The sequence below is a fragment of the Pseudophryne corroboree genome, chromosome 4, assembly GCF_028390025.1.
Source record: "Pseudophryne corroboree isolate aPseCor3 chromosome 4, aPseCor3.hap2, whole genome shotgun sequence".
Classification (NCBI taxonomy): domain Eukaryota; kingdom Metazoa; phylum Chordata; class Amphibia; order Anura; family Myobatrachidae; genus Pseudophryne; species Pseudophryne corroboree.
The window spans coordinates 418,461,312-418,486,511 of NC_086447.1; the positions used below are offsets into that span (position 1 = coordinate 418,461,312).

Here is a 25,200-nt window from a genome sequence, read left to right on the forward strand (position 1 = left end):
TACAAAATCCACCGCATGACGCTGGGGCTCCCCTGAGGGAGTCCGCTCCAGTGGGGTCACGTCTTCGACTTTTCAGCCACATCTGGGTTCGCTCACAGGTGGATCCCTGGGTAATGGAAATTGTTTCTCAGGGATACAAGCTGGAATTCGAAGAGGTGCCTCCTCGCCGGTTTTTCAAATCGGCTCTGCCAGCCTCTCCCTTAGAAAGGGAGATAGTGTTAAATGCAATTCACAAATTGTGTCTTCAACAGGTGGTGGTCGAGGTTCCCTTGCTTCAACGAGGGAAGGGATATTACTCAACGCTGTTTGTAGTCCCGAAACCGGACGGTTCGGTCAGACCCATTTTAAATTTAAAATCCCTGAACCTTTACTTAAAACGGTTCAAATTCAAGATGGAATCGCTGAGAGCGGTCATCGCCAGTCTGGAAGGGGGGGATTTTATGGTATCTCTGAACATAAAGGATGCATACCTTCATGTTCCCATTTATCCACCTCACCAGGCGTACCTGAGATTTGCGGTACAGGATTGTCATTACCAATTTCAGACGTAGCCTTTTGGGCTTTCCACGGCCCCGAGGATTTTCACCAAGGTAATGGCGGAAATGATGGTGCTCCTGCGCAAGCAAGGTGTCACAATTATCCCGTACTTGGACGATCTCCTCATAAAAGTGAGATCAAGAGAGCAGTTGCTGAACAGCGTCTCACTGGCACTAAAGGTGTTACAGCAACACGGCTGGATTCTCAATATCCCGAAGTCACAGTTGGTTCCTACGTCTCGTCTGACCTTCTTGGGCATGATTCTGGATACAGACCAGAAAAGGGTTTTTCTTCCGATAGAAAAAGCTCAGGAACTCATGACTTTAGTCAAGAACCTATTGAAGCCAAAACAAGTGTCAGTACATCATTGCACTCAAGTCCTGGGAAAGATGGTGGCAGCATACGAAGACATTCCCTTTGGCAGGTTCCATGCGAGGATTTTCCAATGGGACCTACTGGACAAGTGGTCCGGGTCACATCTACAAATACATCAGTTGATCACCCTGTCCCCCAGAACCAGGGTATCTCTCCTGTGGTGGCTGCAGAGTGCTCACCTTCTAGAAGGCCTCAGATTCGGCATTCAGGACTGGATCCTGGTAAGCACGGACGCGAGCCTCCGTGGGTGGGGAGCAGTCACACAGGGAAGAAATTTTCAAGGTCTGTGGTCAAGTCAAGGGACTTGTCTTCACATCAGCATCCTGGAACTGAGGGCCATATACAACGCCCTACGTCAAGCGGAGACCTTACTTCGCAACCAACCAGTTCTGATCCAGTCAGACAACATCACCGCAGTGGCTCATGTAAACCGCCAAGGCGGCACAAGGAGCAGAGGAGCAATGGCGGAAGCCACCAGGATTCTTCGCTGGGCGGAAAATCATGTAAGCGCACTGTCAGCGGTGTTCATTCCGGGAGTGGACAACTGGGAAGCAGACTTCCTCAGCAGATACGACCTGCATCCAGGAGAGTGGTGACTTCATCAGGAAGTCTTCGCACAGATTGCAAGTCGATGGGGATTGCCCCAGATAGACATGATGGCGTCCCACCTCAACAAAAAGCTACAGAGGTATTGCGCCAGATCAAAAGACCCTCAGGCGGTAGCTGTAGACGCCCTAGTTACACCATGGGTGTTTCAGTCGGTCTGTGTGTTTCCTCCTCTTCCTCTCATACCCAAGGTGTTGAGAATAATAAGAAAAAGAGGAGTGAGAACAATTCTCATTGTTCCAGATTGGCCACGAAGGACCTGGTATGCGGATCTGCTGGAAATGCTCACAGACGATCCGTGGCCTCTTCCTCTCAGGGAGGACCTGTTGCAACAGGGACCCTGTCTGTTCCAAGACTTACCGCGGCTGCGTTTGACGGCATGGCGGTTGAACGCAGGATCCTAGCGGAAAAAGGCATTCCGGATGAGGTCATTCCTACGCTGATAAAGGCCAGGAAAGACGTGACAGCTAAACATTATCACCGTATATGGCGAAAATATGTTTCTTGGTGTGAGGGCAGGAATGCTCCTACGGAGGAATTCCATCTGGGCCGTCTCCTTCACTTCCTACAGACCGGAGTGAATTTGGGCCTAAAATTGGGCTCCATTAAGGTTCAGATTTCGGCCTTATCCATTTTCTTTCAAAAAGAATTGGCTTCTCTTCCTGAAGTACAGACGTTTGTGAAGGGAGTGCTTCATATTCAACCTCCCTTTATACCTCCGGTGGCGCCTTGGGACCTTAACGTGGTATTGAGTTTCCTTAAGTCACACTGGTTTGAACCACTTCAAACGGTGGAGTTAAAATATCTCACTTGGAAGGTGATCATGTTACTAGCCTTGGCTTCGGCTAGGCGAGTGTCAGAATTGGCGGCTTTGTCTCATAAAAGCCCCTATTTAGTTTTCCATATGGATAGAGCAGAAATGCGGACCCGTCCTCAGTTCTTGCCTAAGGTGGTGTCATCTTTTCATATGAACCAACCCATTGTGGTGCCTGTGGCTACGCGATACTTGGAGGATTCCGAGTCCCTGGATGTAGTCAGGGCTTTGAAAATTTACGTGGCCAGAACGGCTTGTGTTAGGAAAACAGAGGCTCTGTTTATCCTTTATGCCGCCAACAAGCTTGGTGCTCCTGCGTCTAAGCAGACTATTGCTCGCTGGATCTGTAACACGATTCAGCAGGCGCATTCTACGGCTGGATTGCCGTTACCTAAATCGGTCAGGGCCCATTCCACCAGGAAGGTGGGCTCGCCTTGGGCGGCTGCCCGAGGGGTCTCGGCACTACAACTATGCCGAGCTGCTACTTGGTCGGGTTCAAACACCTTTGCTAAGTTCTATAAGTTTGATACCCTGGCTGAGGAGGACCTCCTGTTTGCTCAATCGGTGCTGCAGAGTCATCCGCACTCTCCCGCCCGTTTGGGAGCTTTGGTATAATCCCCATGGTCCTTATGGAGTCCCCAGCATCCTCTAGGACGTAAGAGAAAATAAGATTTTAAACCTACCGGTAAATCTTTTTCTCGTAGTCCGTAGAGGATGCTGGGCGCCCGTCCCAAGTGCGGACTATTTCTGCAAGACTTGTATATAGTTTTGCTTACATAAGGGTTATGTTATAGTTTTCATCGGTTTTGGACTGATGCTAAGTTGTTTTCATACTGTTAACTGTTTAGTATATACACAAGTTATATGGTGTGATTGGTGTGGCTGGTATGAATCTTGCCCTTGGTTTAACAAAGAGGGAGGAGCCAGTGCACACCCATTTCAAGGCTTAGTACATCTCCCCCTATTATCTTAAATGATGTTTAAATTCAACTGGCTGGCTGGCAGGCAGTAATCAAGCTTGGCTGTGTCTAGTCTACTTTAACCCAATTATGAATTCAATTGGTTCATTGGTTGAATGAATAACTAAGGGGGCAATTACTATTTCACTAAAGGACAGTAGGTGTTGGATATCTTTTTTCCTTAAATAAATGAAATTAACATTAAAAAATTGTATTTTAAGTTCACTCAGGTTGTCTTTGTCTTATATTCAGTTTTGTTTGAAGATTTGAAACAAGCATGACAAATATGCAAAAACAGAAAATAACTAGTCAGGCAAAAAGCTTTTCACGTGTGTGTGTGTGTGTGTGTGTGTGTGTGTGTGTGTGTGTGTGTGTGTGTATATATACTGTATATGTATGTATGTATGTATGTGTATATGTATATATATATATATATATATATATATATATTTTTTTTTTTTAATCTAATTAGCTATAAAGTCTCCAACACATGTTTTCACAACAGAATGAGGTAATAGGTCCTACAAGAAAACACTTCAAAGAAGTGCACACAAGAAACAAGGGCGTTTGTTGTATAGTATATCACAGAATTTAATATATTTTTTAAAAACCGCTCAATTCTCATACACAAAAACATATTCTTATACACATAAAAAGGGACCACCAGCCGCAACAGATGTAAACCGCAAGTCCACAATGTATTTGTCAGGCTTTTCTTAATGCTACAAGGGTTTCAGTCATGATCCTGGAACATATGAAGCACTGACAGAAAGCTGACAAACACAATTACATCTTACTTACACCCCTGAAGAAGTCGCTTATGAGTAAACCCATTGGATAGTGATTGCCGCACTGCCACGACAACATGCATTCCACTAAGAGCTTGCACTCCGGAGAGGGTGACTCTGAACGTGTCCTTTAGAGCTGTTGTGGCTCGTGGTCATTTGTTTGTGCGTAAGAACTGATTGTTCACTTGCTGCCTAATATATCCCACCCATTGACAGGTGCCATTGTAATGAGATATGCATCTGGATGCACAAAAAGTATTATATTTACAAACAAAGTGAACATTTTTTCAAAGTTTTTGCCAGAGGAGTCTGTGCAAAGTTGCATGCGTTCAAACCACTTGGTGAAGCAGCTGGGCCAGTCTGAAGTAAGTATTTCTTCTACATGCTAGAAGAAGGTCTCCACTGCAGTTTCTTGTGACTCGCAACACCTCATGCACCTTACACTTGTGGGAAAACTAAGTCGTCGCAGGGGGTCAGGTCTGGACTGTACTGCGGATAACCATGCTCCTGTATTCTCTGTAAAGATATGCGGAATATGTGTGCACTCTATATATAACTGGTAATAAAATAAAAACATTGTTCCTGAACAATATTTAGTATATATTTTAGAAGTAATGTCACAAGTGTTTTCTGCAGTTTTGCAGTATCTAAACACAATGAGTTAGGGTTATGGATAGAATTAGGTTAAAAGCACAGTGGCGATGAATGCTGACATTTTCACGTTAATGTAATAAATTGATATTGCGAATGGCAACACAATCTACCACACCCAGATACAGTTCCTTAATTTCTCAGGGTAATCATGGGGACGCACCTTGCCCCTATATATATAGTGTGTGTGTGTGTGTGTGTGTGTGTGTGTGTGTGTATGTATGTATGTATGTATATATATATATATATATATATATACACAGTGGATGGTCCGGCTCTCCCGTCGGTGGTAATTGTGCGCCGGGTGCCCGAACGAGGAAGTGACCGCAACAGTAAGGGATGGTACGGCACTCCAAGCGTCTTAAATAATTCAGTCTTATAACAGCATAATGAAAGACAACGTTTCAGTGCTTTTATTGTAGCACTTTCGTCAGGTCAGCATATAAACAAGTGGACAAGAACATACCTTTATAGCAGCCAAAGATCCCCCAGTGACTGGCGTCTTCCGGGAGGCGGATCACCCGCCCGCTCCGGCCGGCGCTCTAACGATGACGTGCACCTAGGCTCCGTCATCATTGTGCTCCCCATCACCAAGGTAACGGAATACAAACTGTTCGGACATAATAAAGTGCTAAGCAAACGTTACATCATATACTCTATTATACAAACTAGTATACCACAGGCTAACTCCCATACAATATATAATAAAACTTTTAAACTGCATGCCATAAATAGACATATCGATTGGCCTATATAGGATAAATACCTATTTAGGATAAATACCTATTTGATTTTACCCTGACAGTGCTAGCAGATACTAATCCAAAAATGGCAGTAATGCCAAAATTGTATATCAGTGTTAAATAATGATGGAACAGCTGGAACACTAAAGGGGTAATAACACTAAAAAAAGCAACCGAGGCCAATGTGATCATTCAGGCCTCTCGGATGCACTGTATCCAATCTATGAATCCATTGAGATTCCAGTTGCAACAATCGTCTGCCACGATCCCCTCCTCTGGGCAGAGGTTGAACCTGATCGATCATTCTATAACGTAATGACACCAGGGGGTGGCGAGCCTGACTAAAATGTCTGGCCACCGGTTGTTCACTATCCCCCTTCACAATCGTTGTCTTAATTGCTGACCTGTGGGCTGCCATACGTTCTTTGAACATACGTTCGGTCTTACCGACGTATGACAGCCCACAGGGGCATATTAGTTGGTACACCACAAATTTCGATGAACACGTGAATCGGTATTTCATATAAAATGTACGGCCAGAGTGTGGATGCTGGAAAGTCTCTCCAGCAATCAAGAACTGGCACGTGGTACAAGTGCACCTAAAACAGTCCTTCTTTAGACCCAGTCTTAGTTCTGATCTAGGGGAACGAGATGTAATGTCAGTACGAACTATATATATAAAGAGAGATAGAAATAGATACCTATCTCTCTCTCATATACTGTATATTTATATATATATATATATATATATATATAAAAAGAGAGAGAGAAATAGATACCTATCTCTCTCTCTCTCATACTGTATATTTCTTTATATATATATATATATATATATATATAAAGAGAGATAGAAATAGATACCTATCTCTCTCTCTCATATACTGTATATTTCTTTTTATATATATATATATATATATATGTATATATAAGTTTTAGCTCTGTGTGTATAGAAGATAAACCTGGTGCTAGTATATAAAAAACTCAAGGTGTAAGTAATTCACAATGTAATGTTAAAGACAACAGGTGCACTCCCTAATTAGGTGGGTGGCAGCTTGTCACCAATAAAGTGTAGTTTCGAGTTACATATAAATTAATAGTTAAAAATTAAAGTGCCATGGGGGGGCGTGGCCTGGCTAGCATAGAGGAAGGTCGGGTCTCTGCTGAGCTCTGGCTGGCACTGTATTAAAACCCACTTTTTGACCAGATTTGGAGGCCCACCGACAAGGGACTAGTCCCCTAAGCCCCACCACTACACCCAGCACCTGGAGGAAGAAGCTGCGGAATCGGGGGGGCCCTGCGTTGCCCCCTGCGGATTGCGGCCTACCTCCGCCCCAGAAGCCGGGGCCTCGATTTTGGAGCTGTGCCGGCGTTTCCTGGGACCCGGTTCGGCGACCCTGCAGACTCTCCCACCCACCTGAAAGGCTCTCCCTGGCACTGGGGGACTCACCCACCGGGCGCTGATCCTCGCAGGAGACCAGGGACCGGACGATCGGCTGGAGGTAAGGGCCGAGAAGTGTCTGGCTGGCAGCCGGCGGCCATCTTGCGGTTGGCGCCGCCCGGCCTCTAGACTTTACCTGGCCGATTCCCGACCTCTCCAGGCGCCTGCCCTTCCTCCCCCGTCTCACACAACACTGCTAGCAAGATCTAGCAAGATCTCTTCCCCCGCTGGCGGGGATCGACGACCGGGAGTCCTCCGGTGGGCCTAACTCTCACTGATAAGCGGCGGCCATCTTGGGACTGGCAAAGCACACATCTCACTCCCTGACTGGTGCTGGCTGTAACTAAGGCTCCCTCTTGTGGCGAATACTGGTATAGTCAACTCAGCCACTATACTTTATCTCTATAACCCTGCCTGTTCTCTTATCTCCTGAAGCCAGCACCTACTCCAGAGAAAGGCAGACGGAATAGCTCTAGCGGCTGCGTGCGGCGATTATTATACCCCGCACCCAACACTCAGACCACCCCAAACACCACGAGATCGGAGACCAGAAGCACTCCCACTACTCTTGCCGCACCACCCTCGGGACAAAACCAGATCCCTTACCCCTCTGGATTAACAGGCCTGATTGTCATCCCGCCCAGCTCAGATCTGTTCCTGCAATCACACCCTCCGGCTTTATGACCTCAGTGACCTCCACAATGTGAGCGCTCTCTAACCTGTCTGTCGCCACTCATGCTTGTCTAAATAACACGAAATATCCATCAATGTGACTGAGCACCCCTGTTTCACTATTACCAGCCGATTGGACCCTCCCCTGAAGCACGTCTCTCCGAGTACTCTAAGTGCGCTGCTACTGACGAGAAATGGCTCCTAAAAAAAAAAAGGAGACAATTCCCCCGAAAGTCGCCTACCCCTCGCGAAAATCTCTCCAAATCCCCCCGCTACAAAATGCTCCTTCCCCCTCCGCCACACTGGACCCCTTGGGATCTAGTGTCCTGTCCACAGCTCTCTCAGTTTCGGGAGTAGACTGCGAGTCGGATGCCCCCCTAACCGTGAGATCCCTCTGCCAGATACTTTCCGCCTTCAAGTCTGAACTCTCTAAAGATCTGACCTCTGCCATCCGTGAGGTCAAAACTGAGCTGATATCTCTGGGAGATAGGACGGATCATTTGGAACGCAAGATGGAGGAATTGGTTACCTCCCACAACGACCTACTCTCATCTCACGATCGCCAACAACAAGATCTAGACCAATTCAAATCTAAATTGGCAGATATGGAGGACAGATCAAGGCGGAACAACATCAAAATTCGAGGCATCCCAGACTCAGTCACCAACTCTGAACTGGAAGCCTACGCCACTGTCCTATTCAAGAAACTCCTCCCAAAGGCGGATCCTTCGGAACTCCTGATTGACCGCATTCACCGCCTCCCCAGACCCCGAACTGTCTCATCCGACCTCCCTAAAGACACCCTCCTTCGAGTCCATTTCTTCCCAGTTAAGGAACGCATTATGCGGGCCGCTAGAGAATCCAAAAATTCAGACACTCTGGGGGGACTTCAGTTGTTCCAAGATTTCTCTGCCGCTACCATAGCAAAGAGACGTGCTTTCACCCCTATCACCCTTGCTTTGAGATCCCACGACATCCACTACCGCTGGGGATTCCCAGTTAAACTGATAGTCTCGTATGAAGACTCGACCTACATAATTTCCTCCCTAGATGCAGGTGTGAAATTATTGATGGACTGGGACATTTCCATCTCGAAGCCGTCTTCATCGTCTCGTGCTGCTAACGTCAGCCATGATTGGACGAACACCTGAATCACTGGACTGCCGAGCTGGGTCTTTTCGGAATCCATGCACCAAAACCTCCGAGTCACGGAGGCTGTAGACCTCCTCCCCCCCTAGTGTGGGGAGTTGAAAATATCCTCATTATGCTCTTTTCTACAAATGCAATGTTGTGCCTTATTATAAGTTTGTTTTCCAGGTCTATAAGTTACGGGGTTACTCCCTCACATGTTGTTCAACTGTTGTTATATCTTAAGGGGCGACACTTTGCCCAGTTATTTACTGACACATACTAATTACCTGCCTATGCCCTAGGGTGCATATGTTTCCTAATTAGAGAAGCCTTCAATAGATGCCTATGCCCTAAGGTTACTTTCTCAGAAGTTGTTTTGGAGTGGCGGCGCAGGTTAATCCAGCCCGCCTTCACCTTTTTCTGCACTACTGCATTCCCCAGAATTTTTTTTCCCTTCCCCTGCAGTAGTCATGCAGGTCCAATATACCGGACCTTTTCTTTTCGTTGTTTACCTCTTCCTCTCCTGTTTTAAACCCGACCCATCCACTTCCCGCATGCTCCCCTCCTCCTCAAGCTCCAGACTTGAATCATATCCCTGGCTACCAGTGCCTATTAGCACTCGGAGCAGATACGCTCCAATAGATCTCCATAGACCCCTCTTTCTCATGTCTAATATAGACTTTCAATGTTGAACCTTATATCTCTCAATGTCAAGGGACTGAACTCTCCCAACAAACGTAGTCTGGCCCTCTCCTTCTTCCACCAGCAAAAAGCTGATGTCGTAGCTTTACAAGAAACCCACTTCTCTTCTGTTAATCCCCCCCTCTTTAAAGACAGCCATTTCCCAGTGGGGTACTATGCTAATGGCCCATCCAAAAGAAACGGAGTAGCCATCCTTTTTAACAAAAATGTCTCCTTTTCCCTACACTCTCAACTTTCAGACAAAAATGGCCGATATATTATCATAACTGGCCTCCTCAATGACAAACCGGTTACCCTGGTATCCCTATACGCTCCTAACTCTAACCAGGTCCCCTTTTTGCGAAAATTATTCCTCAATATACGGAATGCTCTAAGGGGATCTTTGGTAGTTTTGGGGGACTTTAACCTTGTTCTAGACCCTAAATTGGACAAGTCCCGCCAATTCCCCCAGCCTGTTCCAACCACTATCTCTGGCCCCTCCCTAGCCTTCCGCAACCTGCTTGCAGAATTCGATTTATACGATGTCTGGAGGACACAATTCCCCTCAGGTCGAGAATACACATTTCACTCCCTTGTCCATAACTCCTACTCCAGAATAGACCTGATTCTATGTGATAAATGGTCTCTCCAGAGAACTAATAACGTAGATATCTTACCAATCACATGGTCGGACCACGCCCCAGTTCTCTGGAAATGGAACCTTCAGGGCAACTACAACCCTCCCCGACAATGGCGCCTTTATCCCTACCTACTAAATAACCCTTTGTCTAAAAAAATAATCTCTGACTCTATTGACTCCTATTTAACCACTAATTCTCCCCAAGATACCTCTCCTATCAATCACTGGTGTGCTTTTAAAGCCGTCACCCGTGGAGCCGCCATTCAGGCCGGAGCCACTCTCAAAAAACAAGCCCTTCAAAAGCAGAAGACTCTGGAGGCTGACCTGTTAGACCTTGAGACTAAGAATAGGGCCCATCCCTCCAAAACACTTAAAACTGAGATCTCTAATGTCCGAGGACAACTACAAAAGCTACTCCTCGCACGCACCCAAGCGGCCTTGAATAGAATGCGCCACAAGTTTTACCTGCTAGGAAATAAAACTGGCAAAATGCTTGCGCGCAAACTCCGCGTTCAGCAAGCCAGAAATAGAATTAAATGTATTTATTCTCCCACCAAACAAAAGATCTTGAACCCAAAAGATATAACGAACCAATTTGCAAGCTATTACGCCAAATTATACAACTTAGCAACTGACCCGTCCACCCCACAACCCTCCCCTCCGTCTATCTCGTCCTTCCTAGATGACCTTTCCCTCCCTACTCTTACGCAGGACCAGCTCTCTTCTCTGAATGCCCCTTGGTCGGCGGATGAAATCTACAACTATTAGATCCACACCCAGGAATAAAGCCCCCGGCCCAGACGGCTTTGTCTCTGACTTCTATACTACTTTCCATGACGTCCTTTCTCCCCTCCTGACCTCGCTATACAATACATTCTCAGATCGAGGCTCCCTTCCCCCAGAACTCTTAGAAGCGCGTATTGTTACTATTCCTAAGCCCGGCAAAGACCCCGCCCACGTACACAACTACCGACCAATAGCGCTACTAAACTGCGACATCAAACTATACGCCAAAATGATTGCAACACGCATTAACAAATTCCTACCCTCACTGATACACCCGGATCAGACTGGCTTCGTCCCTGGGAGACAAGCGTCTGACAACACACGTCGGGTCTTCAACCTGATAGACTCCCTATCTGAAGACCAGGGCCTTCTCTTGCTTTCGTTAGACGCAGAGAAGGCTTTTGACAGATTAAACTGGACATACATGCGCCAAACCCTCCTTAGATTCGGATTTAGGGATCGTATTCTTTCCTCTATTTTAGCGTTATACAGCTTCCCCACGGCCCGGGTGTTCAATGGAGGCTTCCTATCCGACCCTTTCCCTATTACAAATGGCACCAGGCAAGGCTGTCCCCTATCCCCCCTGATCTTCGTCCTATCAATTGAACCCCTAGCAGCTAAAATAAGAGACAATCCCAACATTCCGGCGATTCAGTTCGGTTCATCCCTCCATAAACTGAGCCTCTTTGCAGACGATGTCCTCCTATTTATCTCCAACCCCACTACAACTCTTCCAGTCTTACACTCTGTCCTAGAAGCCTTCAGCCTCGCTTCTTACTATAAACTAAACACTACTAAAACGGACGCCCTCCCCTTCAATTTATCTCACTCCACCCCAGCACTCCAAACTACCTTTCCATATAACTGGCGAACTCATACAATTAAATACCTGGGTATCAACATCCCTATCTCCACTACAGACGCCTTCTCTGCCAACTTAACCCCCTTGATGAAGTCATTAGAAGCACTTACGAAAGCCTGGTCATCCTATGAGGTCTCTTGGCTGGGACGAATGGCGGCATTTAAAATGTCCCTACTCCCTAAACTAATGTATCTCTTCCGAACTATACCATACCCCTTCCCAAAGAAAGCCATCCAAACTTGTTCCTCTATCATGACTAAGTATATCTGGTCTGCAAAACCACCCTTAATGGCTCTTTCAAGAATGACCTTGCCAAGAGCGTTTGGGGGTCTTAATATACCTAATATTCTTCTATACCAAGAAGCCTCCCTCCTAGCCCCCATTAAATACTATTTCTCAACCCAATTGCACAGTGGTTGGATGGAGCTGGAGCAAATTCGATCAAACCCAATCCCCCTAGCTGACCTTTTCCGTATCCCAAAATCGCTCCGACCTACGCAACCGTCCCTCCTTCCCTCCACGCAAGCTGCTTTACAAACCTGGGACTCCCTATCGACCTCCCTAACATCGCCCATTTCCCATATTTCCCAGATATCCATCACCACATTAGCATCGATGATTCCACATCTCAACCTATCCAAATGGAGACGCGCAGGAGTATTATCCCTAGGAGACCTCCTCGATGGACTTTCTCTAAAATCTTTTTCTACTCTCCAGTCACATTACTCTCTTCCAGCTACAGAACTCTTCCACTATGTGCAAGTAGCACACTGGTGGAAGACGATTCCTCCTACCTACGCAACGCTCCACACATCCTCACATACTCTCTTTTCTCGTCTCTCCTTACCAGATTCCAAAGGCGACATCACATACTGGTATAAACTTCGGATTACCCCTACCTCTCCTTCCAAGTCAAACGCCCAAAAGAAATGGGAACAGGACCTAGGAAAAACCCTATCTCCAAACGACTGGCGTCAAATCTTTTTAACCTCGCACTCCATGTCCCAGTGCCTAAACCACACTGAAATGCATATTAAACTAGTGAACAGACTATACCAAACCCCGGACCGAATACATAAATTCTGGCCCTCTCACAGTAATAAATGCTGGAGACTATGCGGCTCGGTAGGACATGTCTTCCACATATTCTGGTCGTGCCCAAAGATCACTAAATACTGGTTAGATGTATTTGAGCTAATAAACAAAGTTCTGTCCACCCACCTAGCTCCAGACCCAACTCTAGCATTATTACAAGTCGTCCCCGCTTCAATAACGCCACCTGCCAGATATGTCCTGGGCCACATCCTGATAGCCGCTCGAGCAAACCTAGCCCAAACCTAGCCCACTCCCCCTACCCTGCTAAGAGTTATACATAAGATAAACCACCATTTCCATATGGAGACAGATTCAGCTTCCTCCTCCCCCAACTTCTCTTCCCTCAAAACGCGCTGGCTCGCGTGGCAAACCTTTATTTCCTCGATTGAAGGGTCTCAGTATCTTCATAAATCCACCTCACCCCCACTTAGCCCATTCGGGATCTAAAATACAACACCTATCATCACACCCCCCATTACCTAGGCAGTTACACCTTCCCCTCCCTGTTAAGAGTCGACCCCTACTAGGTCTCCCCCCAATACCATCTTCTAAAGCGTACCTATAACTTCTGCTCAACAGGATTAGGCCACTACTACCTTACTGCAATGTATAGTTTTTCTATATGTCCCAACTTCTCTGTTCTCTGATGTATTATGTATACAAGGCTCCGATGTAACACTCTCCAATTCTAGTCTGGACCCCTATTCTCCCCCCCCCCCTCCCTCTTTCTTCTACATCCCTACCATACCGACCCTTACACTGTGTTGATGTATCACCCCCCCTTTTTTCTTCGTTCTGTACCCCATAAAAATGTTTATCTTTTCAATAAAAACTATTGATTCAGGACTAGTGTTCGGGGCGTGGCTTGGCTAGCAACCTGGGAAGCAGTGCAGCACCTCAGCTCTCCCTAAACGGCACTTAGAAAGCCTCCTTACACCCTATTTCGGCATCCCTATCTAGCTACAAACCACCCCATAGGCCTACCTGACCCTGCTGCTGACACCTGGGGAGCCCGCGGAGTCGGGGAGCGCTTTTAAGCGCTCCTGCGGATTGCGGCCTACCTCCCCAAACAGAAGCCGGGGCCTGGAGTGGAGCGGAGGCCGGACGGACCCGCTCGGCGCACACGGGCATCCTGCTGGGACCAGACCCCCCTCCCGCACCCATCGGGACCAGCTTTCGGGACCTAGAGACGGACCCTTCCTGCGGCGGTGAGTTCGCTCCATAGCTGGAGCCAACCCTGCGGTCGTCACCCCGGCCGCTCACACTGACCTGCAGCTCCGTGACGCGTAGGCCTCACCCGCCCGGACCGCCAGGCCGCCGGACCATCATTAGGGGGAGACGCGCCACCCCCTCTTGCCACACGCCGCCTGGGCCTCGGGACCCGCTGCGCTCCCGGACACTTGCCCTGGCCGGGGATCGCTGCCCCGCCGGACAAGCGAGAGCACACACTCTCTCCCCGCCACCTCGCTCCTGCTTGGCTGCTGGGGGGGGTTTGGTCACATCTCTGCTTCTGGGGCTGGATTCTTGGAGCTGGAGGGGACCCATACCCCCTTCGTGCAGGCTACGGCCTAGTTTTCATCCAGGGTCCCTTCGGACACATTGCCCGGCAGACACCAGGGTTCATAAAACCACAGGCTCCATAGCAGAACCCCAGCCAAGGGCTCCCCCTGGTGGTTAACTTGAGATAAATTAATGGTGGAAAACACCTTCACTTACATAAAAGATATTACATGGCCTGACTGTTAATGGGCCGATATAAGCTCTAAAATCACCCCCTTTGGTGCCCTGGTGCCCCCTGCACTTGCCTCACTGCCTCTGTTCATATCAACCCGGCCAGGGGGAACGTGCTGCGGAGTCGGAGGGTGGCCTTGGCTGCCCTTGCGGATTGCGGCCTTCCCCCTCCAGTGAAGCCGGGGCCTCAATTTCTGCACGTCGCGGGGCCGAGCTCCGGGGGCCGTCCGCGGGATCCGGGATCCACATCTCCCTCCTGCCGGAACGTCGGTAACGACCTACAGTGGCCTTATTCCCTCTGTGGACCCTTCCAGCGGAGCTGTGCGACTGTTGAAACGGGCCTGCAGCCCCCCCGCTACCTCCGGCCGCCGCGTCCTATCACGCACCCTGTAGCCGGGGCCTAGAGTTCGGGGACGACTCGGCCGTGAGCTCCGGGAGCGAAACGCGGCCGCGACGAGCTCCCATTGACCTCGGATCTCCCCCATAAGCGAGGCTGGACACCCCACAACACCCTCAGGGAGCTTCTGTGCCACAGGCAGCCACATAAGGGGTGAAAGTGAGGAGAGAAGCTGCTCCATAAATGCTGCGGCGGCCATCTTGGAATCCTGGAGCTTTAACCGGGAAAAGCTGTGCACACCTGCAACAATAGAAGTCTCTACAGCACAGCCAAAAAAGGCTGCACTGCCTTCAGCACCCAGCCATCCCGGAACATTGTGAGTACCTACTGTCTTCACAGCACCTATTTCTTATCTGCACTCCTGCTCCATAAAAAACCCACGACAGGAACCCAGAGTCGCCATTTTACTTTCTGGCATATAGTCAGAGTAAAGAAAAGCCGCACTATACCACACACTCCTTGCCTCGGCAGGAGTCCAGATTCTGTTTACACCGCCGCCGGCGACGGCTATGGAAATGCTTTAATACCAACCATGAGTGACCGGGCCACTGACTAGGGGGTTAGACTGCGATCTGCCCCGACAGCGGAGCTGGCGCTTGGAAAAGACACGGTCTCAGCGTTATGACACTCGGATCCATACATCCCAGTCCTATCCTTAAGACGACTCGCAAGATGATTTAGCGCAAAAATAATAATATATTACATGTGCCATAGCTAAATGGTCGGACTCCATATATAACACTCTGGCACCCCAGCCCCGCGGTTGGAGGATCGGACCTGACCAGATTACTTGCTCATTAAACGGGCTCTCGCCTATGTCCTCCCATCAATAATTTTTATTCCCTTTTTCTTTTTTTTACCCCCACTCCTACCCTCCTTGTTTGATACATACCACTATGTCCAAAAACAAAAAAGCAACACAAGCTCCGACCAACTTCTTTGGCTCAAAGACCAAGGGCCCACAGAACCCTGCCATGACCGCAAGCTCCCCCCCCTCCCCGTGTTTCTCGGAAGCGGGTATTGATCCCCAGATACAGGCGGTCATGTCGAGCCTACTGGAGGGAGTGCAGTCCGCGTTCAAGCAGGAACTCTCGAACGCTATAGCTGAATTTAAATCGGACCTTACAAATCTCGGTAACCGGACGGACGCACTGGAAACAAAGACAGACGATCTCTGCCGCTCCCAACATCGCGTTGACAGTGAACTCGCTAGACTACACGAGGAAATGGAGACCCTCAAGGAGCGACAAGAGGACCAAGAAAATCGCTCGCGTAGAAATAATCTGCGCATACGCGGCGTCCCAGAATCGATCCTCGGCCCATCGCTACCAACATTCTTGAGAGAATTCTTCACATACTTGGTACCGGACCTTACGGTCGAAGAATGCCTCTGCGACAGGGCACATAGAGCACTCCGGGCAAAACCACCTCCCGCCCAACCGCCCAGGGATGTTATCGTCCGTTTCCATTACTTCCGCTCAAAGGAGAAAATTTTGTCCTCCGTTCGAGACTCATCGGAGATCCTGTTCAAAGGCACGCAGTTGCAGATCTTTCAGGACCTGGCACCCTCCACCATCCAAAAACGGCGAGACCTACAGCCGGTCACCCGGATCCTGCGACAACACCAGATCAGATACAGATGGGGATTCCCCTTCCATTTACACGTTTCGGTTAATAACACTATCCACTCGGTCAAGACCCTAACCCAAGGACAGGAACTGTTGGCAAAGCTAGATCTTCTCCCAACATCAGCTGAAGACGACATGGCGGCCTCATCATCTAAACCGCCACACCCTCAACCCCCTCTTCCTGATTGGACGCGGGTGACCCGACAGCGCAATGTGGACAAGGATCCCCCCTGAACTGGGGAAATCCCCCCGACGTGTATAGTGCATGAACTGACGATGCCGCGCCTCCACAACTCATGATTGAGAGCAGTGGAGAATCCGGCCTCAGCTCAAAGACCAGTATCGTAACTATCATCGGTTAATGCTGTTATAATCAAGTTTTGACTGTTTACACCCCTGTGGTATTCCCCCCTCCCCTCACCGTCCCCCCCCCCCCCCCCCTTTTTTTTTTTTTTTTTTTTTCTTTTCTTCTTCCTCTCTCTCCCTTCCTCCTCCCTCTTTCCAAATTCCCTCCCCCCCTACCCTCCCCTCCCCCTTCCTATTTTTGTTTTTGTGTTAGCGTTTTTGTTGTCTGGACACAGTTCTCAGAGTCCTATATTCTAGTATGTCTGCCATAAATGTAAAATGGTTATAGCCATCCTCAGCCCTTGCGGCCCGGGAGACTCATACCCTCCCACATGGTAGCTCAGTTACCCCCCCATAATCCCTTACTGTTGTTAATAATGTTACTTATTCGATGCTTTCCCCGTGCGGCCCCTGAATGGGACCCACAAACACAGGGATGTTTCCCCATTTGGGGCATTTCTTCTTCTTCTTCTCTATGTTCTTCCTTTTCTCTCTTTTCTGGTGGCCTCTACTCGACCTCCCCGCTCCCTCTCTCGCTTGGCCCGGAGGGGTGGCCTTCGCCTGGCACAAATTGTACCTCGCTGGACTATACCCGGCAACGCGCCATACTTCCCCACATAAATAATCATGTCTCTTAAAATATTCTCGGTCAATGTAAATGGCCTGAACTCCCCTAGGAAGCGTACCGTGTTCCTGAGTGCATGCAGACGTGAGAAAGTCGACATAGCACTCCTACAGGAAACACACCTCACCGGTCCCCACACCCGACTGATGGGCAAATGGTTCTCCCAGTCCTATTTTGCCTCAGCAGACTGTAAAAAACGGGGTGTGGCCATCTTAGTTCATCGTAATATCCCGTTTATCCATTCCAGGACAGTGATAGACCCAGATGGACGGTTCCTTATGGTAATGGGTACCCTCCGTTCTCAGGCTCTCACTTTGGTCTCCGTCTACGCCCCCAATCAAGACCAATCTCTGTTCTTTGATTCTCTCTCCAAACGCCTATCACGAGAAGCACAGGGAAGCATTATCATGGGTGGCGACTTTAATACCATAATTGACCCCTTGCTAGATAGATCCAGCCCTCCGCCCCACGCTTCTATGACAACTCTCCCCCGGGCTTCCCGCACACTTACCGCCACCATGAAACTCCACGGCCTCTGTGACACTTGGCGTTCCCAACACCCCCACATCAAAGATTTTACACACTTCTCAGCTCCACATCAACACTATTCCAGGATTGACATGATCCACATCTCCTCTGCCCTAGTGCCTCTGATCTCGGATACGGGCATTACACCACTGACTTGGACGGACCACGCTGGGGTCTACCTCCTCATAGATATACACCGAGCGCCTCATAGGAAATACAAATGGCGTCTTAACGACTCGCTTCTACAACACCCCTCTGCACTAGAGGAAACTAGATTAGCGATCACACACTATTTCACCGAAAATATGTCGCCTGACATCCCATTTAATACCCTTTGGGAAGCTCACAAAGCTACGATCCGCGGCATCCTGTTAGCAAAATCATCGGCAATTAAGAAAAAAGCAGCACAGGAGATAGCCTCCCTTGAAGCAGAAATAGCCACCTTACTATCCAAACACAAAGTATCCCCCGATCCCTCTTTACTCACTCAGATAGACTCCCTCCGGGGACAACTAAACACCCTCCTATCCAAACGTGCGGCACTAATTCTTCGGAAGCTGCAACAACAGTTTTACGACAAAATGGATAAAATAGATACCCTACTAGCCAACAAACTTCGTCGTAAGCAGGCACTGGGCGCAATAGATAAATTGTACTCGTCACAAAGGGGTACCTATACATATGACCCTGAACTGATGGCCGAAGATTTTCGTCTGTTTTATAGCTCCCTTTATAACCTACCTGACCCGCCCCTGCTGTCTCCTGACGGATCTCGGGGAGTACGCTCATACTTATCTGACACCCCCCTCCCAACCCTATCTGACAATCAATTGGAAGCCCTTAATAGTCGAATCTCAGAGGAGGAGACAATAGCCGCCATACGTTCTATGCGCTCGTCGGCTGCTCCAGGGCCGGACGGTTTCACAGCCCAATATTATAAACTCTTCGCGAAGGAACTGGCACCACACCTGACCTCCCTATTTAACGGTATCCTCGAGGGAGCCTCCTTCCTACCGGAGACGACCCGGGCAGATATAGTGGTAATCCCAAAGCCTGACAAAGACCCGACTAGTTGCTTAAACTACAGACCAATCTCATTACTGAATGTTGATTTGAAGATATACGCGAAAATACTAGCTAACCGCCTGGGTCCCTTGATGCCCGGCCTGGTCCATCCGGACCAGGTTGGCTTCATCCCTGGACGCCAGGCGTCTGACAACACCAGAAGGGCAATAGATCTAGTATACTCAATCCAAAAACGGAAACTTCCCTCTCTCATTTTGGCTCTTGACGCGGAGAAGGCCTTCGACCGCATATCGTGGTCTTTTGCCTTTGCAGTCCTTGACAAAATGGGATTCTCCGGAAACTTTCTAGAGGGAATCAAAGCACTCTACCGTTCCCCGTCAGCCCAGGTTATGGTTAACGGTGTCTCCTCCTCCAGTTTTGGAATCACTAATGGCACCAGGCAGGGATGCCCCCTTTCCCCTTTAATCTTTGCACTAGTCATGGAGCCCCTAGCAGCAAGGATCCGTAATAACAGTGCTATCCATGGAATACCCACAGGCCTTTCTGAATACAAGATAGCGTTATATGCCGACGACGTCCTGATTTCCCTCACTGACCCGGCCCAATCTCTCCCCGCTCTTCTTTCCGAGACCAATTTATACTCACAGCTCTCTGGCTATAAAATAAACGTGAACAAAACAGAGGTCCTCAACTTTTATATCCCGGCAGCTCTTAAACAGGACCTTCAAACTACCCTCCCCTGTAACTGGCATACCAAGAAAATTAAATACCTTGGTGTATTCTTAACCCACCATCACCACCAACTTTTCCAAGCAAATTACCCCCGTTTATTACGGACAATTAAGGAGGACTTGGTGGATTGGTCCAGTTATTTTATATCATGGATAGGCAGAATTAACTCCGTTAAGATGAGCGTGCTCCCCCGACTCCTGTACTTATTTCAGACCCTCCCGATTTACGTCCCTACCTACGTCTTCAAGACCCTACAACGCCAATCCTCCCTTTTTATTTGGAACCATAAACGTCCCCGAGTCAGACTTAAACTGCTCCAACGCCCCTCCAGAGGAGGCGGACTGGGTATCCCGGACTTTAAGAAATACTATTATGCCGCGCAACTCGCTCAATGTGCACAATGGTGCAACGAGGGCGGGACACGGAAGGTCTGGGCGGGGATAGAGGCGGAGGAGACAGGTCTAGCCACGCTATCCTCTCTAATGTGGCTACACCGGAACCGGCGTCCCCGTGCGGCCTTATCGCACCCTGTAGTAAGTCGCTCCTTAGCGATTTGGGGCCTGACAAATAGACGGTTCAGCCTGGCCCCATACCCGTCCCCACTAATTCCGCTATTTCACAACCCAGCCTTCCCGCCAGGCATGAGTGGAGCCACGCATACATCTTGGCGCTCGAGTGGCATACTATATGTTAATGATATCACCTCCACAGCTACTTTCCCACAATTCACAGATATCCGTGAAGGAACAGTAATCCCCTCATCAGACTTCTTTCGCTATCTGCAAATTAGACATTTCCACTCCACCATTACCACTACCCTTCTCTACAGACACCTATCCCCCTTCGAATACATTAGCTGGAAACGCACCAACACTAAAGGCCTCATATCAGATATATACGCCCTCCTGGACGACCTCCCCACAACATCCCGGGCCCCTCACGAATCGGCATGGGAAAAAGAACTGGGATTAACAATAGACAATGAGGACTGGGTAGATATATGGGACAATGCGGCTTCCAGCTCCATATGTGTAAGAATTAAAGAAAATATCTATAAATTACTCTACCGATGGTACTACGTCCCTGCCCGTCTACACACTATGTTCCCCGGCACCCCAGATGGATGCTGGAGGGGTTGTACGGACACTGGTTCATTCTTACACATTTGGTGGGCTTGCCCCAAAATTCATAAAATATGGAGTGAACTCATCACTTTGCTTTCGCGCCTATTTGACACCTCCATCTCCTCCGATCCCCAATACTTCTTGCTCCCCATGACTCTTCCCACCCTCAATAGACACCAAAACAAACTATTCCGACATATAGTTTCGGCAATGACTTGCCAAATTGCCACAGACTGGAAGAACCCGACCCCTTCACCAATGCCGGTGATAATTTCCCGGATATGGTATATCCACAAAATGGAATACATGACTGCAGTCATTCGTAACACGTCGAAGCGATTTGATAAAGTATGGTCCCCGTGGCTAACTTTACAACAGGCCCCCTCCCCATTTATAACCTGACATCGCATGCCAAAGCCGCACTCACCCCCTGCCTCCGAGGGCTACTCCTCCACCCCACCACCCTCTCTCTACTCCCCGCTCTCTTCTCTCCAACCGGAGGTGCCCAGCCTCCTATGCTCCCCGGTTCCCCCCTGCTCGCTATCTGAGCACTCTCTTCCTCTTATTTCCTCTGCTGACTCTCTTTGACGGAAGGCCACCCCGTTGCCGAGAGTATCCCATTTCTTATGCTTTGACTTGAATCTCTAAACATGGGAAAACATAAAAAACAAAAATCGGATCTACTCTGTTGTTGTAACAATTCACTGTAATTATATCTGCTCTTTAAGCACCCAAGATGTTCGGGTGTTCTGTTACGTTATCATTGTACTTATTTCATGATCCATCCAATAAAATGTGTTTAAAAAAAAAAAAAAAACTATTGATTCAAAAAAAAAAAAATTAAAGTGCCATGATAAAGGTGCAAAAAGTGCTACACACAGTGATAAAAAAAGAGACACGGAAAGCAGTGGCGGAACTAGCGAGCGGTGGGCCCAGGTGCGACACCCCTGGAGAGGATCTGGTGAGGGGGACCTGCTCAGGGCCAGAGAAACGGATACCTAGCAACAGTGCCGTAACTAGACATTTAGCACTGTGTGCAAGAAACGGCATCGGAGCCCCACCCCTGCATGCAAAACAGGGTCAGTGCGCGCCGTAGGCACGCGCAAAAATACATAGTGGCGTGGCTTCGTGGGGAAGGGGTGTGGCCACAAAATAATACCAATTCATAAAACGGTGCACATTAGTCTCCATTATTCAAATTACGCCGCACAGTAGCACCACTACACCAGGTAGAGACCCTTTTACACCTTACGGCGGACAGATTCCTCTTTTTACACATTACGGCAGACCGCGTCCCCTTTTTACACATTACGGCAGACAACGTCCCCTTTTTACACATTACGGCAGACAGCGTGCACTTTTTATACATTACGGCAGACAGCGTGCACTTTTTACACATTACGGCAGACAGCGTGCACTTTTTACACATAACGGCAGACAGCGTCCCCTTTTTACACATAACGGCAGACAGCGTCCCCTTTTTACACATGACGGCAGACAGCGTGCCCTTGTTACACATAGCGGCAGACAGCGTACACTTTTTACACATAACGGCAGACAGCGTGCCCTTGTTAAACATAGCGGCAGACAGCTTGCCCTTTTTACACATAACGGCAGACAGCGTCCCCTTTTTACACATTACGGCAGACAGCGTGCCCTTGTTACACATTACGGCAGACAGCGTCCCCCTTTTTACACATTGTGGCAGGCAGATTCCCCCTTTTTACACATTGCGGCAGGCAGATTCCCCCTTTTTACACATTGCGGCAGGCAGATTCCCCCTTTTTACACATTGCGGCAAGAAGATTCCCCCTTTTTACACATTGCGGCAAGCAGATTCCCCATTTTTACACATTGCGGCAGGCAGATTCCCCCTTTTTACACATTGCGGCAGGCAGATTCCCCATTTTTACACATTGCGGCAGGCAGATTCCACATTTTTACACATTGCGGCAAGCAGATTCCCCCTTTTTATACATTGCGGCAGACAGATTCCCCCTTTTTACACATTGCGGCAGACAGTCCCAAGAAAGACAGAAAGAAAGAAAGAATTATACTTACCCTCTCCGCTGGCTCAGGCTCCTCGGTGCAGCTTATGACGATTCCCGGGCAGGAGAGAAGGAGGAGAAGGGAGGTGGAGGAGGGAGCCGCAGCAGCGCTGTGTTATTGGTGGAGGCGCTGCTGCCCCTCTGCTTCACTATAGGCTGTTCTCGGAAGACAGCCTATAGTGAAGCAGAGGGGCAGCAGCGCCTCAACCAGTAACAAAGCGCTGCTGCGGCTCCCTCCTCAACCTCCCTCCTTCTCCCCCGTACCGCTGCAGTGCGCTCCTCTCCTCTCTGGGCGGCTGTGCGCTGCGGGCAGCGGTTGCCCGCAGCACACAGCGGCATGTAATGAGTCAGTTTGACTCATTACATGCTTTGGGCCCCTTGACAGAGGCGGGCCCCAGTGCAACGCACTGGTTGCACTGGCGGTAGTTCCGCCTCTGACGGAAAGCTTATACCCCTATCACATCACACAAATAACCCGGGTGGAGGTGCGATGTGAAAGGGCCAGGTTGAAATATCTGGTAAAAATTAAGGGTTTTACACGGGTTATTACTGTGGGCCTAATTCAGACCTGTTCGCTCGCTAGGGTTTTTTTCAGTCCTGCGTTCGCATAGTTGCCGCCCATAGAGGAGTGTATTTTCGCTTTGCAAGTGTGCGAACGCATGTGTAGCAGAGCTGTACAGATTTTGTGCAGTCTCTGAGTAGCCCAGGACTTACTCAGCCGCTGCGAACACTTCATCCTGTCCAGGACCAGAAGTGACGTCAGGAACCCTCCCTAAAAACGGTTGGACACATCTGCGTTTTTTTCAAACACTCCCAGAAAACGGTCAGTTGACACACACAAACGCCTTCTTCCTGTCAATCTACTTGCGTACGCCCGTGCAAATGGATCCTTCGCACAAATCCATCGCTGAGCGGCGATCAGCTTTGTACCCGTGTGACGCGCCTGCACATTGCAGTGCATACGCATGCGCAGTTTAGACCTGATCGCCTGCTGTACGAAAACGCAGCCTAGCGATCAGGTCTGAATTAGCCCCTTTGTCAGGTGCGGGGGGAACTGGTTGTTATCATTGTTTATCAATATTCAGAAAGTGCTCAGCATCTGTTTTTATACTGTATTCTAGTGCTTATGTTATTTGACAAATCACTTTTATTATAGTCACTATTTTTAAAACTGATTTTTTAATTCCAGATTACTGCTGGTGAAGATATCAGTGTTACAGTTAATGCAGAGGGAGCTGGATTTGCCATATTACAGGTACATTTTTCTCAAGTTAATAACCTTTTTTTTTTAATTGTTAAAAATAGCATTTAATGCTAAGTTCTTCAACCTACAAAGCCTGAAATCGCTCCCCACAGCTCCATACTCCTCTCCATCCACACACCCTCCTGCCATATCTGCTTCTCCTCTGAACAGCAACTTTCCTCCAGCCTTGTCGCTTCCTCTCATGCTCCCCTCCAAGATTTTATTAGAGCTCATCCTATGGAAATCATTCCATCACCCAGCCAGACTGTTTGTCAGCCTCCCCACTTTAATAAATGCCCTTAAAAAGTACATTTTAGTTAAAGCATACCAGCCCTCTTAAATGTTTGGTACTGAGTCTTTTGCGGCTTAGAGGTATGGCATTTATGGTCCGGTACATACTGAAACATTTCCCCCACAGTTTGCTCAGTGGATAAGGCATGCTGTGTTAACTACTGCGTTTATACTATGATAACTTGCAAAACCTGGGCAGATTTATCTGCTTGGTCCTGCATCAGGGAGATCATGGTTTCCCTAATAGCCATAATGACATAATGATGTGGTGGGGAAACAAGGTTGTGTGAGGCAGAGGTCTGATCTACCTGATTAGCAGCCACAGCAACCATGTTGGGATCAGCACATTTTCTTCTCCTGGATGGCCTTCTGCAGTGTCGCTAGTATTCGAAGCAGCATAAATCTGTCAATGCAGGTTAAGTGTGATGAAATGCCGGGGTTGTAGAAGAGCTCACTGGACTTGCAGCCACTCACATTGCAGCGGAAACCAGAAGTCCCCAGACAGTATATTTTATTGTAAACTAGTAGCCTATTAAAGATCATTTTTAAACTCATAATTCATTATTCATCTGCAGATTTAATACAGAAAAAATGAAACCTGTTGCTTGCATAAGTATTTAGCCTCTGCAGACTAGTACTTAGTAGAGTCACCTTTTGCTGCAGTAACAGCTTTGAGTCTGTTGGGGTAAGATTCTACCAGGTTT

The 25,200-nt window shown here is 48.5% G+C and overlaps 1 protein-coding gene across 1 annotated transcript in view; it reads left to right on the forward strand.

Annotated features, from left to right (window-relative positions):
- The window catches only part of CD109 (CD109 molecule), a 559,535-nt gene that overhangs the window by 504,654 nt on the left and 29,681 nt on the right, over positions 1 to 25,200 (forward strand). The window contains exon 30 of the mRNA XM_063916820.1: positions 24,152 to 24,217. Within this exon, the coding sequence (XP_063772890.1) occupies positions 24,152 to 24,217 (66 nt within the window). The remainder of the gene's footprint in view (positions 1 to 24,151; positions 24,218 to 25,200) is intronic.